The sequence below is a fragment of the Garra rufa genome, chromosome 2, assembly GCF_049309525.1.
Source record: "Garra rufa chromosome 2, GarRuf1.0, whole genome shotgun sequence".
NCBI lineage: Eukaryota > Metazoa > Chordata > Actinopteri > Cypriniformes > Cyprinidae > Garra > Garra rufa.
In genome coordinates this window covers 23,277,110-23,295,613 of record NC_133362.1, presented here as the reverse complement: position 1 = coordinate 23,295,613, position 18,504 = coordinate 23,277,110, and the positions used below count along the sequence as shown (strand labels likewise).

The following is an 18,504-nucleotide window of genomic DNA, read 5'->3' as shown; positions in this document are numbered from 1 at the left end:
GTAGAGACCTGATGGATGTTTAACACTATGTCCTAACCATGGGAAAGGGAATGCTAAAGGATAGCATTTGCCAGAAATGACGGACCTACTTGGTTTGAACAGACAAATAGCTTGTTGCTGGAAACACGTCCCATCGAGCCTGGTTAGGACAAAGATGTTTATAGCTACCGGTGATTTACTGTCTAACTCTTCAAATAAATTAAATCTTTTAAATTACAGATGTTACTTTAAACATCCACAGAAACCAGAACACCACAGTCAGAGAGAAAGCACTCACATTCACTTAACATCTGAACGTCTAACAGTGGCAGATTCCCATAGGACTGGCTGTATTTTAATATCCAGCTTAATGACTACAATACTATATACAGTCAAGCCCGAAATTATTCATACCCCTGGCAAATTCTGACCTAAAGTTACTTTTATTTAACCAGCAAGTTTTTTTTTTTTTTTTGACCGGAAATGACACAGGCTTCTCCCAAAAGATAAGAGAATGTACAAAAGACATCATGGTGGAAAAAATATTTCTCAGCTTTTATTTACATTTGAACAAAAAGTGGCACGTCCGAAATGATTCATCAATAGAAAAGCCTTTGTTGGCTATTACAGCAATCAAAAGCTTTCTATAAGCACAGGTGTCACTTTTGACTTCCAACATCATCCTCTGAGATTTTTCACAGTGCGGAACATCTTGTATTTTTAATAATACTTTGCACTTTAGCCACTGGAACTTCAAAACATTTAGATGTGGTCTTATAGCCCTTTCCCTGACTTGTGAGCAGCCACAATACACAGCCCCAGGTCCTCAGTGAGCTCCTTTGTCTTAGCCATGACTGTTTACAAACCTTTTTTTTTTTCATCAGGGACAGTGCACAAACAACATTAGTCTAAAATAAGAAGAGATGTCATGTGCCAGGTTATAGCAAAAATGCTAATTTCCACCCGCAGTCCCTGGACAGGTTGTTGTTATACTTACAAAAATGTATCAAATATATGCAGAAAAATACATAGAAGCTCACATCATAAAAGCACTTTCTATCATTCATGCACTCACTCACAGTTTACAGCATTTATATCACAGTCAGTTAGTGCATAAAGATTTGCTTTGATAATAACCACTGTTTGGTCAGGCGTGTAAAAGTACAATAGTTTGTGCATGAAATAATTTCGTTTGGAAGAGTGTTCCAAAGGCTCACTGCTTTATAAGAGAAAGATTGTTGACCATATGCAGTTTTATATCTTGTAACGCTGCACTCTCCTCTGATTGTCGACCGTGTGGTTCTAGAGATTCTCTCTGAATTGAGTGTGAAAAATAATTCTCAAAGGGGGAGCAGCGATGTTATGGATTATTTTAAACAGGACAGAAATTTGAATTTGTATTTTACAGTGATGGTACAGTCGAGGTTTTTTATCATGAATTTTTATGGCTCTTTTATATAATGATTCAAGTGGTTTTAACAATGTTTTACACGCCTGAGACCAACTAGACATGCAATACAGAAAATGTGAAACAATCATAGTGTTGAGGTAAGTATTTGAGGCCTCTGTATTTAATTTTAATTTAAGTTTCTAATATGTTTATAGTTCATCAAATTAAATTTCACTTTGTTACCAAGTTTTTTTATATGATTTTTAAAACCAAGGTTCGAATCAATTATTAGACCTAAATATTTTATTTCATTTACATTTTTAATTTTTTGTCCATTTACTTAGATTTCTAGAGTTTGTTGTAATTTATGTTTATTTGAGAAAAACATTGAGACTGTTTTATCAACATTTAAGGTCAGGCATGACGTCTGCAACCATTCTGCAACTTTTTTCATCTCTTTTGATAATTTGTCAGCAACCTCCTGCTCCTTTTTTCCAAAAGTAAAGATAACCGTATCATCAGCGCACATGATCACGTCAACGTCAGAGCACACTTTAGGGAGGTCATTTATATAGATGCTAAAAAGCAAGGGTCCCAAAATAGACCCTTGTGGTACTCCCACTGAGGTGGCTCTGAACGCAGATTTGATGTTATTTACTCGTACATTTTGAAAATTCTGAGCCAGTTTTTGGACAATGTTTAAAAAAACATTCATTAAAATTTGTTGCTATTGCAAAAGAGTCATCAATAACTTTTCCATTAATTTTGAGATGGATATTCTCACACTTTGACTTTTCTTTTTCAATCAATGTATCAATAGTTTTCCATATTATTCTGCTATTACCTCGTGCATTTCTAATGATTTCTAGGAAAAAAAACTAGCTTTGGCCTTTCTAAGCTCAGCTGTAATTTTATTTCTTTGACTTGTAAAGGCGAATCGATCCACTGTTAGTCCAGATTTTAGGAATGTTTTAGCGCCTCATCTTGCTTTTTCATCATATCCCAAATAGTTTTATTAAACCATGGCAAATTTCGTTTTGCATGTTGCTTTCTTTGCTTATTTTTTGTATATTTATTTAAGATGTCATTTACAGTCAACATAAGATCTTGACAGCCCTGTTCACAAGATTTTTTCACCAGGATGTCTGCCCATTTTGTTTGTTTTATATATTTTTTTCAACCAGTTGTAAATCTTTCTTTGGAATAAAAGTGATGCACATTTTACTATTTACTGGATTTTCGTTCTTGCACCTTGCTTTTGTCAATTTTCTAGCTACTAGGATTAAATTGTGGTCAGACATGCCTGTGATTAAATTATAAGTTTTAACTATTCTCTCAGGTCTATTTGTGTCATTTGGAAAGGTTTTGTTATTTCTTTAAGTTTTTTTCTACATGATTTCTCACACCAATTAATTTAAATTAAAGTCACCTAAAAGAATGACTTCCTTTCCATCATATTGTTTCAGTACATTACCAAGAGAAATAAAGAATTCATTAGTAGCTTTAGGAGGTCGATAAATTGCTAATACACAGAAAGTCATTTGAGGAGATAAAGTAATAGTAATCCCCACACACTCCAGGTTACAGTTGCCAATTTCCAATTGTTTACTTTGGATGTGATCTTTTACGTAAATCAGCACACCGCCGCCTTTACCCTTGTTTCTGTCGCGTCTATACAAAGTGTATCCTGGCACTTTCACTATAGATGAGGGGGTAGTTGGAGTTAGCCAAGTTTCCGTTAAACAAAGATAATCAAGATTTGAGTCCGTTAACAAATGTTCAATCTGCTCAGTCTTTGACACAATGCTGCGGATGTTTAGATGTCCTCCGAAAATGCCTTTCTGCTTTGTTTTCAGGTTCCACAGCACGCTCGCGTGATTCACAGTCTGAAACAGTTTTATTTGCTGCTGTTTAAGTAGAATGGTGGTATTTGCAGTTGATGCTGGCTTAGCATGGATCACAGATGTTGGTATTTTGTCAGGAATAAAGTTCGGAGCAGAGTTTATCAGGGTGTTACCTCGTTTTCCCATGCTGGAACCTTGAATGTGGGTCAGTGGCGTTTTCACCCCGTAGATGGAGCTTCTGCAGAGAGCAGAGAGCTTCTGTTTTTCACCTGTTGAGTTGATTAAAACAGCTGTTCCCAATGAATCAGGGTAATTAGGATGCTTTAGAACAGCTTGGACTATTTGGAATGGTATAGAACTTTGGATTTTCCCATAGACAGTGACAGTTTGCAAAGGGTATGAATAATTTTGGACATGCCACTTTTTGTTCAAATGTAAATAAAAGCTGAGAAATATTTTTTTTTCCACAATGATGCCTCTTGTACATCGCTTTATTATCTTTTGGGAGAAGCCTGTGTCATTTCCGGTCAAAAAAAAACTTGCTGGTTGAATAAAAGTAACTTTAAGTCAAAATTGGCCAGGGGTATAAATAATGTCAGGCTTGACTGTATGTGTTTGTATATGATGATGATGATGATGATGTTGAAAATGCAAATATGCTATTTTTATGGACCCTTGTGAAAAAGCAGCACACTTTAGCATACTTATGCCGGAAGTAATCATCTTTAAAAAGAACATTCTTGATTGTGAACTGAATGGGATGTTTTCATACACTTTCATTGTGTTATAGTTTAAATTTATATTAAATACAATTAGCTGAACTTTAAAGTGCTTATTTAAAGGATAACTGTTGCCAAAATGCAACCTGGGCTGTTTTTTTTTTTTTTACTGTAAACGAGACAAACTTATATCTAAAAGCATAATTACGACAAACGAGCCGTTTTTGAGATTGACCGTGATTTCGTTTTGTGGTCAATGGCCGGTGAATGGGAGTACTAGGAGCATACATTTGAGCGCATCAAAATCGATATTTTTACAACACTAAGAAGGCTCGACACACCATGACACTTTGCTCGAAGTATCGCCTGGGTCTCTACACATGAACTCGAGCATTGAGAACATTGTTTGTGTACACAGAGTTTACTAAAAAGAAAGTTTTTGAACAACTCACTTTCACTGTTTGGGTTTCCGCTCGCGGCCGTCTTGCCAGTCAAGAAGTGTCGATCTCCGAATGCGAATGAATGGACTCCTTAGGACGAAATATTAGGCTTATATGAGGCTCTTTTTACAACTAGAAGTTTAATATTGTTTTTCACTTGCGACAAAACAACGAATTAGCCGTGCATTTATATGGAAATATGCTTTAGGAGCTATCCATCCTCGCACTCGGAGATCGACACCTCTTGACTGGCAAGACGGCCGCGAGCGGAAACTCAAACAGTGAAAGTGAGTTGTTCAAAACCTTTCTTTTTAGTAAACTGTGTGTACACGAACAATGTTCTCAATGCTCGAGTTCATGTATAGAGACCCAGGCGATACTTAGAGCAAAGTGTCATGGTATGTCGAGCCTTCTTAGTGTTGTAAAAATATCGATTTTGAGGCGCTCAAATGTATGCCCCTAGAACTCCCATTCACTGGCCACTGACCACAAAACTAAATCACGGTCAATCTCAAAAACGGCTCGTTTGTCGTAATTATGCTTTTAGATATAAGTTTGTCTCGTTTACAGTAAAAAAAAAAACAGCCCAGGTTGCATTTTGGCAACAGTTATCCTTTAACCCACTAAAACAGGACTGGAGTACATCTTTATATGGAATTTCATAAGTACAACTGTCTTTGAAAAACCATTTCTAAGTCATTTGTATGCCATGTTTTAAATATTTGAAATATATTGAAGTTGCAATTTAGTACATTTAAAATAAATCAACTTTCAATGCAATATCTAACACACCACAGTTTAAATTAGTCAGCTACTTCACAAGTGCTTTAGTATGTTACAGTCAACACAACAAAATAAGGGTACTTCTTTAAAGAACAATAAATTATTAAAACATGTAAAACTTTTAATATGACAAGTGTATTTTTTAACATTGTACTTAAGCATGTTAAGAAACGTCTAGGTTACGTAGGTAACCCTCGTTCCCTGAAGGAGGGAACGGAGACGTTACATGGGAACTCGCTTTGAGAGACCGATCATCTCTGAGCCTTATATAAAAAAGGCCAATTACAAATTGGCGAGTGGACGTGCGCGCCGGCCACGCCCCCGTACATACGGGTATATAAGATGGCCGCGCGCATCACTCATCAGGTTTTTGCTGAAGAGCCGAATGAGCCGGCGTCAGCGCGACGCCAGGGCCGTGGCAGGGGATGTAACGTCTCCGTTCCCTCCTTCAGGGAACGAGGGTTACCTACGTAACCTAGACGTTCCCCCTCAGTCGAGTCACTCCGACGTTACATGGGAACAGACCCTCTGGAACAGGCCACGGCCCTGACGCCGCGTTACGCACAGACCCACGTGCCAGCAGGCGAACGTGCCGGCAGGCAGATCCGTAACGTAACCTTCCCAACGCCCCGGGGGCCAAAGAAGTGGGCCCCTAGGGATGCCAGAAAACTGAAGCATGGGTTGGGGGGGGGGGGCACATGAACGGTTCTTACGCATGTGGAAATGAGAAAAATTCAATATATCCATAAGGCTAGGGATATACGAGGGAAACAGCGGATAAGCTGGAATAATAAAGGAAAGCCACGACCTGCGGGGCGAAGGAGACCCAGGCAGGAGCACAGTGAGGGCTACCCCGCATCTAGCCCTGACTGCGGGGCATGGAGGACCCAGGGTTCACCGAAGGGAACCTACTGGAAATGGCGCTCGGATCCGAATGGGAATGGCGCAGCAAGCCAACACCAGCCGCCCTCCCGCTCACCTGATGTCTATGTTAAGACACGGGAGGAGACGGCCTCTACGCGGAGGTTGTAGAACCTGGCGAAGGTATTGGGTGTCGCCCAGCCGGCAGCTCTACAGATGTCCGCTAGAGAGGCGCCGTGCGCTAAAGCATAGGAGGATGCAACACTCCGTGTGGAGTGGGCATGCACACCCAAGGGGCACGGCTGTCCCTGGTACAGATAGGACAGGGAGATGGCCTCTACCACCCAATGGGCCAACCTCTGTTTGGAGACAGCATTCCCTTTCTGCTGACCTCCAAAGCAGACAAAGAGCTGCTCGGTGCGTCTGAAGTGCCGAGTGCGGGCTACGTAGATGCGCAGGGCGCGAACTGGACACAGCAGCGCAGAAGCTGGGTCTGCCTCCTCCATAGGCAGAGCTTGCAGGTTCACCACCTGATCGCGAAAAGGCGTGGTGGGAACCTTGGGCACATAACCGGGCCGGGGTCTCAAGATAACGTGAGAATCGCCGGGCCCGAACTCAAGGCACGAATCGTCGACAGAAAAGGCTTGAAGGTCTCCTACCCTCTTAATGGAAGCCAAAGCTGTCAGGAGCGCTGTCTTAAGGGACAGAAATTTAAGCTCAACTGACTCAAGGGGCTCAAAGGGAGCTCCCCGCAGGCCCTGGAGGGCGACGGAGAGGTCCCAAGAGGGAACGAGGCGCGGTCTGGGAGGGTTAAGTCTCCTTGCGCCTCTGAGGAACCTAACGACCAGCGGGTGCTTCCCTAGGGATGATCCATCCACTGCGTCATGGTGAGCGGCAATAGCGGCCACATAGACTTTGAGAGTTGAAGGGGACAGCCTGCGCTCCAACTTCTCCTGCAGGAAGGAAAGCACGGCTGCAATCGAGCATTTCTGGGGGTCCTCACCTCGGGAGGAACACCAGTCGACGAACAGACCCCACCGCAGTGCGTACGCCTGCCTTGTAGAGGGGGCTCGGGACTGCGTGATTGTGTCTATCACGGCCTGGGGAAGGCCAGCGAGGTCTGACGCGTCCCGTCCAGGAGCCAGACATGCAGGTTCCAGAGGTCGGGACGTGGGTGCCAAATTGTGCCCATCCCCTGAGAAAGCAGGTCCTTCCTCAAGGGGATCTTCCAGGGAGGGGCTGCCGCGAGGGAAATAAGTTCTGGGAACCAGGTCCTGGCAGGCCAGTATGGGGCGACCAGGAGAACCTGCTCCTCGTCCTCCCTGATCTTGCACAGGGTCTGTGCAAGGAGGCTCACTGGGGGAAAGGCGTACTTGGGCCCCGGAGGCCAGCTGTGAGCCAGAGCATCTCTGCCGAGGGAAACCTCGCTGAGGGAGAAGAACTGCTGGCAATGGGAGGTCTCGGGGGAGGCAAACAGATCTATCTGGGCCTCCCCGAAGCGACTCCAAATCAGCTGGACTGACTCGGGGTGGAGTCGCCATTCTCCAGGGAGGGTGGACTGCCGTGAGAGCTGATCGGCTGCACGGTTGAGTTCCCCGGGAATGTGAATGGCACGTAGCGATTTCAGCCACGTTTGACTCCAGAGGAGCAGACGGCGGGCGAGTTGTGACATGCGAGGAGAGCGGAGGCCGCCCTGCCGGTTGATATACGCAACCGTCGCAACACTGTCGGTGCGAACAAGCACGTGCTTCTGACGCAACGTCGATCGAAAGCGACGTAGGGCCAGAAGGACTGCCAACAACTCGAGGCAATTGATATGCCACTGCAGACGAGGTCCTGTCCAGGAGCCCGAAACTGCTTGCCCGTTGCATACAGCACCCCAGCCCGTGGTGGAGGCATCTGTGTAAACCACAACGTGCCTGGAGACCTGCCCCAGGGGCACTCCGGCCCGGAGGAAGGTCAGATCTGACCACGGGCTGAATAGGCGGCGACACTGCGGGGAAACGCCAATCCGGAGTGTGCCACGGTGCCATGCCCGTCTCGGGACTCGGTCGTGTAACCAGTGCTGAAGCGGTCTCATATGAAGCAAGCCCAGCGGCGTGACCGCGGCTGCAGCTGCCATATGCCCCAGGAGCCTCTGAAAAGTTTTGAGAGGGACCGCTGTCTTGTCTTTGAACAACCTCAGACATTTCAGCACCGACTGCGCGCGCTCGTTGGAGAGGCGGGCTGTCATAGCGACCGAATCCAGCTCCACACCGAGAAAAGAGATCCTCTGCACTGGGGAGAGTTTGCTCTTCTCTCGGTTGACCTGAAGGCCCAGACGGCTGAGGTGCCGAAGCACCAGGTCCCTCTGCTCGCACAGGAGATCTCGAGAGTGAGCTATCAAAAGCCAGTCGTCGAGATAATTGAGAATCCGGATGCCCGTCTGCCAAAGAGGGGACAGGGCAGCCTCCGCGACCTTGGTAAAGACGCGGGGAGAGAGGGACAGGCCGAATGGGAGCACCTTGTACTGATACGCTCGACCCTCGAACGCAAACCGAAGAAAGGGCCTGTGGCGAGGTAAGATCGAGACGTGAAAGTAGGCGTCCTTCAGGTCGATGGCTGCAAACCAATCCTGGGGACGGATGCAGGTTAGCATGCGTCTCGTCGTCAGCATCTTGAACGGCAGCCTGAGAAGGGACCGATTCAGGGCTCTGAGATCCAGGATGGGTCTTAACCCACCACTCTTTTTGGGCACGATGAAGTAGGGACTGTAAAACCCTGACCTCATCTCGGCTGGAGGGACAGGCTCGATCGCGCCCTTCGCCAGTAGGGCTGCGACCTCCGCGCGCAGGACAGCGGCATGCGTGTCCGAATGGACAGAAGTATAAAGGATGCCTCTGTACTTGGGCGGGCGCCTGGCGAACTGGATCGCATAGCCGAGACGTACCGTCCGAATCAACCACCGCGAGGGGTTGGGAAGCTGACGCCAGGTCCCCAACCGCTCTGCCAGGGGGATCAAGGGAACGTTGACCGTCGTGCCCAGGGTGGGGCAGCCTAAGGGAGGAACGGGAAGGGGACTGCGCCCAGAAGGAAGAACGTCCTGGGGGGGAGTCAGACTGCACGAGGCAGTGCTTACCTTCTTCCCTGGTTCCAGCGCTGGCGATAAACAGCTCCGGATCCGGCCTCGAGAGGGCAACCGTGTGCCGCTCGAAACGGGAAGGCGGGGCTGAAACCCCGGAGGTGAGAAAATTAGCTCTTTTTGTGAAAATTTGGGTACCGCCGACCCGTGGGCCGGCGGCAGCGTCAGGGTGCACAGCAACTCCCGGCCCTCCACCGGGAGCGGCGACGTAGATGTTGTCGTCGCCTGAAGAGCCATCTTCTCCACCTCCGGGTTGCCCGCGTCAGGGACGTTTCGCAGACCTCTTGCGTGTAGACGGTCCCTGAGAGGCGGGCGGCGCACCTCTTCCGCGGCCAGCTCGACGTCGCAACCTGGCCTCGTGTTGTTCGGCGGGGGACGGAGCTGGTTGGGGTTTCTCCTTCTCCTTGGAGGCCGCGGGGGGGCGCCCTCGGCGACGAGCAGGCGGAGGTTGGGCCACCGGCGGCGGGATGGTAGGCTCGCGGCGGGGCAGGATGTGTTTGATGGCCTCCGTCTGCTTCTGGACTGCCGAGAACTGCTGGGCAAAGTCCTCGACAGCGTCGCCGAAGAGGCCACTCTGGGAGATGGGAGCGTCAAGAAAGCGAGCCTTGTCGACGTCTGCCATCTGAGCCAGAGTAAGCCACAGGTGTCGCTCCTGGACCACAGCCGTGGACATCACCCGACCAAGGGAACGCGCCGTGACCTTCGTGGCCCGAAGGGCGAAGTCGGTGGCGGCGCGGAGTTCTTCCAAAACTCCCTGGTCAGGACCACCCTCGTGCAGTTGTTTTAACGCCTGGGCCTGATAGACCTGAAGAATGGCCATGGCGTGCAAGGCGGTAGCGGCCTGTCCAGCGGAGCTGTAAACGCGGCCCGCCAGGGCGGACGTGCGCTCACAAGCCCGGGAAGGGAGGTGCGGGCGATCCCGCCAGGAGGCAGCGCCACGCGGGCACAAGTGCACCGCCACAGCGCGCTCAACCTGGGGGATGGCCGCATACCCCCTGGCCGCTCCGCCATCGAGGGTGGCGAGGGGAGAGGAGCTGGGGCGGGACCGAGATGAATAAGGGGCCCGCCACGATCTAGACAGCTCCTCGTGCACCTCCGGGAAAAATGGAACTGGGGGGGACCGCGGCGGAGCCGCGGGAGCCCTCCCTAAAAACCAATCATCAAGCCTAGAGGAATCGGCCGGAGGTGCTGGAGGCACCTCAAGACCGATCCCCCTGGCGGCCCGGAGGAGCATAGCCGCGAGCTCGGCATCAGCGTCAGACGGAGCGACCACCTCAGGAGGGGGCCGCTCCGCCGAGGCGTCCGCCTCGCCCGCCGACTCTCCCTCTGATGCTGCGATGGACATCTCATCCTCTGCAGGAGCACCGAAGGAGACGCTCAGCCCGCTGGGCGGGGAAGCATACTGCTGCGGAAGCTCGACGGGGTCACGCTGAGTGAGAGAAGACCGCAGGGCTTTCTTAGCCGGCGGTGCATTCTTCACGGTGACTTTTAGGTCCCCCCCGCCCCGCGCCGCGGTGGCCGAAAAGCATTGACGGCTTAGCGACAGACCGCGGGAAGAGGGCGAGGGGAGCCGGCTCGCGAACGAGCGGCGGGACCTCAGCGTGGCCATGGTCATGCACTCGCAGTGCAGGCATGAACCATCCATGATCGCCGCTTCAGCGTGCTCGGGACCCAAACACGTGAGGCAGAGATCATGTCCGTCCGCAGAGGAGAGGAAACTACCGCACCCTGAAGCGCACGGCCGAAAAGGCATTCTGAAAAGAACGTCTGAATCGGCCGTGAGAAATTGACTCTTTTAGCTCCCGGTCTGCCCAGGGAGAAGCCGCGGGGCGGCTGTGCACTCGACGGGGCTTGCTCGCTGGAATGCAGGCGGCTTGTTGCCGTGAAAACGACAGCCCGCGGGAGGATCGCTGGTGCAAAATGAAATTGCTCTTTTAGGCACCAGCGGGGAAGAACTCTGGATGTTGAAGGCTTCTGTGAAGATTTCTTGATTCGAAGCAAACAGCGGCTCATACGAGAGGCTCTGAAAGCAAAGATCTGATGAGTGATGCGCGCGGCCATCTTATATACCCGTATGTACGGGGGCGTGGCCGGCGCGCACGTCCACTCGCCAATTTGTAATTGGCCTTTTTTATATAAGGCTCAGAGATGATCGGTCTCTCAAAGCGAGTTCCCATGTAACGTCGGAGTGACTCGACTGAGGGGGAACAGCTGTGAAAGTGTACTCTCATTAAGTATAATTAACTGGTATTTGTTTAATTATTATATGATCATTTAAAAGGATATATTAATGTGGAAGCCTGTTTCCGCCACTAAAAATATTGAGAAAAAAAGTCATAATTGTGAGATTATATCTTGCAATTCTGATTTTATTACTCGCAATTGCGAGCTTATGTCACAATTCTGACTTAGTAACTTGCAAATGCATTCTTAAGTCAGAATTCCGAGATATAAACTCGCAATTCTGAGAAAAAAAAGTCAGATTTGCAAGTTTATATCTTGTAATTCTGACTTTATAACTCACAACTGCAAGTTTATATCACATAATTCTGACTTAATTTCTCAGAATTGTAAATTTATATCTCACAATTCTGACTTTATAACTCACAATTGCAAGTTTATACAGTATCTCGAAATTCTGACTTTATAACTCGCAATTGCAAGTTTATACCACGTAATTCTGACTTCACTTCTCGAATTGTGAAATTATCTCACAATTCTGACTTTGCAATTCACAATTGCAAGTTTATATCTCACAATTCTGACTTAATAACTAGCAATTGCATTATAAAGTCAGAATTGTGAGATATAAACTCGCAATTTTGAGAAAAAAATCACAATTTCTAGATATAAACTCGCAATTCTGTGAACAAAATGTCAGAATTGTGAGGTTATATCTTGGAATGTTGACTATAACTCGCAAGTGCTAGTTTATATCACACAATTCTGACTTTATAACTCGCTATTGCAAGTTTATATCATGTAATTCTGACTTAATTTCTCAGAATTGTGAATTTGTATTACAGTTCTGACTTTATAACTCAATTGTGAGTTCGTATCTCAGACATCTGACAACTAGAAACTGCGTTAAGTCAGAATTTCAAGATATAAACTCACAATTCTGAAAAATAAAAGTCACAACTGCGAGATATAAACTCATAATATTAAGAAAAAGGTCAGAATTGTGAGGTTATATGTTGCAATGATTACTTTATAACTCACAGTTGTGAGTTTATATCTCACAGTTCTGACTTAATGACTAGCAATTGTGTTAGAAAGTCAGAATAGTAATTCTGAGAAAAAAAACGTCATTGTGAATTTATATCTCGCAATGCAGACTTTGTAACTTGCAATTGCTAATTTATATCACACAATTCTGACTTTATAACTCACTATTGCGAGTTTGTCACATAATTCTAACTTAGAATTTCTTAGAATTGTGAATTTATATCACAGTTCTGACTTTATGACTCACAGTTGCGAGTTTATATCTCACAATTCCGACTTAACTAGCAGCTGCGTTATAAAGTCAGAACTGAGAGATATAAACTTACAATTCTGAGAAAAAAGTAAAAAAAACAGAATTGCGAATTTGTTTCACAATTTGAAGAAAAAAAAAAGTTTTATTTATTTATTATTATTATTTTATCAGTGGTGGAAACTGGCTTCCATATATTAAAAGTACATTTTACTTTTTTTTTTTTTTTTTTTCTTTTTTTTTTTTACAAGTGCACATTCAATACAATTAAGTGCACTTCTTTTTCACAAGGGAAACCAGTATTATAACTCTGCCTATTAACAGTAAGTTTACAACATTATCATGCACATCCAGTTTAATGGCTTTGTTGAGTGAGAAAACACTGTCAGTCTTTGACAATGATAAAAAAAATATATGCGCCAGCATACTGTAAATTGCATTAGCTAATCCATAATAAAAGTGCTCTAGAGATCTGAGTGAGTTTGAGCATCACAGATGCTATAAAATCCTCATTAGTCAGAAAGGATGCAGTGGCTTAAGTGTTCGCATTTGGCTGCCTTACCTGTAAATATCCTTATGAATTCCATTGACTAATAAAGGCATCTTGGGAGGCAGAGTGCTACTGTACTTAGATGAACTCCTGCCATCATTACAATAACATGCAGGCATGCAAAACGGAAAAAAAGATGTATCAAAATCACAGCTGTGGTTAGTCTACTCAAACAGCAAAATAATGTCTCATGCAAACATGCAAAGAACACTCCAGAGGCAACTCCCTCATTCCAGATCATCTTTTTTTGCAAACGCGCTCATAATTTAATCGAGGTCAGTAACGAACGGAATAAAAATAAACGTGTCAAAATGACACTCGAGCAGAATGAGATTGTTATTTTCAGAAAGCAAACGACTGTCGTGACGAGGTATTCATCTTTTAGGCTGTACGCCAAAAGCAAGTGGAAAGTTCTGCTTGTAATGCTTCTCGTCAACGAGCTGCTCTGAAATATTAGAGTGGAGAGGCGAAGAGTTTGACAAGAAGCGTTCGAGGGAGAGAAACTGGCATCAACGCTCAGCGCTGTTTTAATTAAATGGAATAAACTTCAGGCTAGGCAAGAGAAACAGATACAAGGAGGCTTTTCAAAATGAAAATGATATTACTAGTTCTTATGACACCAAGATAGTAATATCGATTTACAAAGTAATCTGAATACAACAGTACTATAATTTACAGACTGGAGGTTCAATTCTGGCCTTTTCTTTACCTTTGGGTGTGCAGACACTCTGCGCTTCTACCCCGCATTGATCTGTGTATCAAGATGACCTCACTGCAATTACCATGGAGATGGAGGACACATAGGAAAATAAACAAATAAACAGAACAGACCAATAAACAAGCAAACATAAAAGAAAAATGGGCACCAGTAAGTGAGTTAGAAGAGGAAGGGTAACAACCTTTAAAGCCAGAACAATAAAAAAAGTTCCAAAAAGACGCATCTTCCTGTACGATCACCTCTGTTCATACAAACCCATCAGTGGTGTTCGATCCTCAAAAACAAACCTACTATGAATCACTCAGTCACATGTGGTTTGGCTCTAACCCACCTTCTTTAAAATGGTGCGGGGGCTTTGTAGGACTCGAAAATGTCATTTCTCTTTCCAAAAACTCATTTTAATGGTGTTCCAGAAAAGTATTTTTATGGGAGAAAATGAAGGCACATGGAAGTGATTATTCTTTTGACGCTCACTAAGGCACACTTGCAGACACTCGCTTGAACGCAGGCGTTTCTATTTACCTGTCATCTACGTAATCTCTCTCTTGCACACGGGCACGGTCGTGGTAGCGCGTAGGGGAACGAGATCGCCGGCTGTGCTGGACCTCATCCAGACTCCTTACAGAGGAAGACAGAGAGAAAACAGGGTTGCAAATATTTGCCAAATGATAAGTCCTAAAAATAGGTAGGGACATACCTCTGCGCAGGGACGTTGGCTGGGCGGGACCGTCCCCTGCTTTCTTCGTCTCTGTGTGGGGACACGGACCGTGAGCGATACTGAGTTGGCCTGATCTGATCTGGAACCTCTAATGTCGTTGCTCGGTCTCGGTCTCGGTCTCGGTCTCGCTCTCTGTCTCTGTCTCTTTCTCTGTCCCGTTCTCTTTCTCTTGACCGGTTTTCTGTAGCTGTGAAGACAAAAAATAAAAATAAAAAAGTAAAGAAACATTTTGGAAAGCCTGTCTGGAAAATCTGGATTTTGCTTATGCAGTCACTGGCTTTGCCAAACCACATTTCCCATGTTAGAACCCATCCAAAAATAATATGATTGACATAATATGTTAGACTATATCTAAAACATGCTAGACAATTCAAATACCTTGTTCATTCTCCTTATATCTATTTGTCAATGATGTGTGCTTTTGACAGTTGACAATCACCATTTGAGTCGTACAGATACAAATGTACACACACTACCAGTCAAATCAAAAAGGTTTTGGTTACTTAAAAATGTATCTACAATGACATTTTTATGTATTTATGGAAGCCCATTTCTGCCACTGAATAAAAAATAAAAAGGTAATTGTGAGTTTTTATCTCACTATTCTGACATTTTTTTAGAATTATGAGATATAAACTCACTATTCTGAGACAAGAAGTCAGAACTGCATGGTATAAACTTGCAAGTTTGTATCTTACAATTCTGACTTTTTTCGTTTGTATCTTGACTTTTCCTCACAAATGCAAATTTGTATCTTGCAATTTATGACTTTCTTCTCGCAAATGCATGTTTTTATTTCACAATCCTGTGAGATAAACAGGAATTCTCGCAATTCTGACTTATTTTGCAAGTTTGTATCTAGCAATTCTGTCTTTTTCTAGCAAATGCAAGTTTTTATCTCACAATCCTGACTTTTTTTACACAAATGCCAGTTTGTATATCACAATTCTGACTTTTTTCCACAGTTGCAAGTTTATATTGCAAATTGTGATAGTTGTGAGTTTATTTCTGTTTTTCTCACAAATGCAAGGTTGTATCTCAAAATTCTGACTTTTTTTCTCACAGTTGGGAGTTTTTATTTGGCAAATCTGACTTTTTTTACAGTTGCGAGTTTATATTGCAAGTTGCAATAGTTGCGAATTTTTTTCTCGCAAATGCGAGTTTGTATCTTGCAATTCTTATTTTTTTCTTACTAATGTGAGTTTGTATCTCACAATTCTGATTTTTTTCTCACAAATGTGAGTTTGGATCTTGCAGTTCTGACTTTTTTCTCACAGTTGTGAGTTTATATTTCACAATTCTGACTTTTTTACTCGCAACTGCAAATTTATATCTCACAATTCTGACTTATTTTCTCACAATTGTGAGTTTGTATCTCGCAATTTTGTCTTTTTTCTCAGAATTATGAGAGATAAACTTGCAATTCTGAGACATGAAGTCAGAATTGCATAACATAAATGTGCAAATGTTCTAACAATAATTCTAAGATATAAACTCGCAGTTCTGTCAGAATAGTGGGATATAAACTTGCAATTGCGAGAAATAAAGTCAGACTTGCAATTTTTACTTTTTTTCTCACAATTCTATATACGTTTATATTTATATCTTAGAATTCTGACTTAACTCACAATTGCGTGTTATAAAATCAGAATTGCAATATATAAACTCGCAACTCACAGTCACAGTTGTGAGATAAAAAGTTGTGTGTATATACTTTTATATTATATTATATTATAATTGCGGCTTTACAGTATTTTTCAGAATTGTGAATTAATATCTCGCAGTTCGGGGGGAATAAAAAAGTCCGAATTGTGACTAGAGAAAAAAACAGGTTTTCCAATAAAAACACTGAATATAACTTTAATGCTAAAACCATACTAACAATATTTTGTCAAAATGAATAATTAAAAAAAAAAAGTAATTTAACTTAACTTAAAAAAAAAACTATACATAACTTTGATCAAAAAACAACAAAAACGCTGCCCTATAAGACTATATCCACTATTTTTACAATTGCAGTATGCCTATATGGTTTGGAGAATGAAGTCAAGGTATGACACAAAGGCATTGTACCACAAAGACGTGTTATTTTCTTACTTCTACCATGCAGAGGCAAAATAAAATGTGAAAGAGGAAGTAATCTTCCTTGTTACAAATTCCTTTCCCTCAATTTCCCATTGTGATCATGCATATGTGATAGTGTGCAATACGCTGCAAGTCTAAACTACTATACTACAGAGTTGATTTTTTTTTTCAACTTCAGGCGCTCAGAGCGCTCCTGCAAAACGTGAGGCGCCGGGGGCGTATAAACAGCGTGCAGAACGCTCACTGCCAACAGAAAACCATTCAAAAGAGGCGCCTCCAACTGCAAAAACGCGTTCGGTGTGATCGCCGCCATCCCTGCCGTCAAGATGGTCCTCATCTCGTCATGCATCAGGGAAAGTGAAAATTAAATTAGTCACAGGGGTGGTTGGATTTATTCACAAACACGTTAAAAATATTTATTGAACGCTTCTTTCTTTTCACTTTTGTTTTTACTGCATTATCATAATCAAAGGCTGTATATAACTTAATATAACCGTACAAAACCAGTAGTTCTGTGTGCAATTAGACATTGAGCACCCCCATATTGGCAAAATGGTATGATGCTCGTTTCACCCGCGAAGATTCGACTGTGAGATCGGTGGTCGAATCAGGCTCCGCATATCGATGCATCGAATCTTCGACTATTCGGGGACAGCCCTAATACAAGTGTTTAACTCCTTCAGATCACAGTAAGGCTTTCCACTTACGCTGCAGCTTTTTGGTGGGTGTTTCGTTGTGTCCGTGTCTGCGGGGCAGGTATGGCGACGGATGCGGCAGTGGGATGGAAGAGACGTCATGTGTCTGAAGCTTGTACCAGTGAGGCTTGTCATCCAGCAGGGCAGTCTCCAGCTCGATTAGGATCTAGGTTCAAAGAGAGGAGAAACCGCAGACAGTCAGGTGCGACACTGTATAAGTGTTTTCAGACAGCAATTCATGTTGTGAATAAATGGACAAAGTTAACATATGCTTCATACTTCTCCCAGAAAGTCACTCTCCTCGTCTTGTATTCTGGGTTGGTCCCACACTGTAATCTCCAGCATGTGTTCCCTGAAATCCCGGCGATGGACATGAGAGTACACAAAAGTCTGGTTCCACTTGGGCTCCAGACTTTTCTTCACTGTCTTCGTCCTTCTCTTGCTCTTATCACTGAAGTAAAACAAATATAGACAGAAAACATTGCAAGTAGAACATTGAGGGCCAGATTTACTAAACAGGGCAAATTAGTGTTAGTGCGCAATTACATAAAAGCGCTGATGGGAGGGGAAAATTACGCATGTGATTTTTTAACAATGCACACATTAAAGAACACAGACGCAGTTAGATCATTTCCATAATAACCAACACAATCTACCAAGAGCAACGCATATTAGTGCCTGCTTAAAGACAAGCTTTTTTGGGGCGTTTATTAATGGTGCAAATACCAGTAATTTGACGAGCACAAACGTTACTAAATCGCATGGCATGACTCATTTTAATACTCTCCTCCCATAAATTTTGTGTCTGAAAGGAAAACTTCTACAAATGCATATTCAATAAGGTCAGGCGCAAAAATAACTGTGTCCACACTTTTTCAGCACTAATTCTTCACTGCGTGTTTAGTAATTCATGACAGTACTTTTTTAATACATAAAGATGGTTTGCACTGGTGCCAGCTGTTAGTAAATCTAACCCTAAGACTCTATCCTAAGACTTTAGAAAAAAAAATTGTTAAAAATACCTTCTATCAGGCAGGAAGTACATTTTGACGTAGGGGTTTCTGGGTCGTCCATCCGATCTGGGTGGCAGGTCTATAGCCTGCAATACGTTCACTATGAGCTG

The 18,504-nt window shown here is 44.1% G+C and overlaps 1 protein-coding gene across 4 annotated transcripts in view; it reads right to left on the bottom strand.

Moving 5' to 3' along the window:
* The window catches only part of rims1a (regulating synaptic membrane exocytosis 1a), a 43,995-nt gene extending 25,497 nt beyond the window's left edge, over window positions 1–18,498 (bottom strand). For 2 of the 4 annotated variants that reach the window (XM_073833914.1, XM_073833915.1), the window contains exons 1-6: window positions 18,404–18,498; window positions 17,661–17,832; window positions 17,394–17,547; window positions 14,581–14,788; window positions 14,406–14,501; window positions 13,875–13,937 (exon numbers count right to left, since the gene is read on the bottom strand). In XM_073833914.1, coding sequence (XP_073690015.1) covers window positions 13,875–13,937; window positions 14,406–14,501; window positions 14,581–14,788; window positions 17,394–17,547; window positions 17,661–17,832; window positions 18,404–18,426 — 716 coding nt within the window. In that variant the 5' untranslated portion in view covers window positions 18,427–18,498. The remainder of the gene's footprint in view (window positions 1–13,874; window positions 13,938–14,405; window positions 14,502–14,580; window positions 14,789–17,393; window positions 17,548–17,660; window positions 17,833–18,403) is intronic. The other 2 variants (XM_073833917.1, XM_073833918.1) reach the window with 1 other exon arrangement.
* Between the last annotated feature and the right edge of the window lie 6 nt (window positions 18,499–18,504).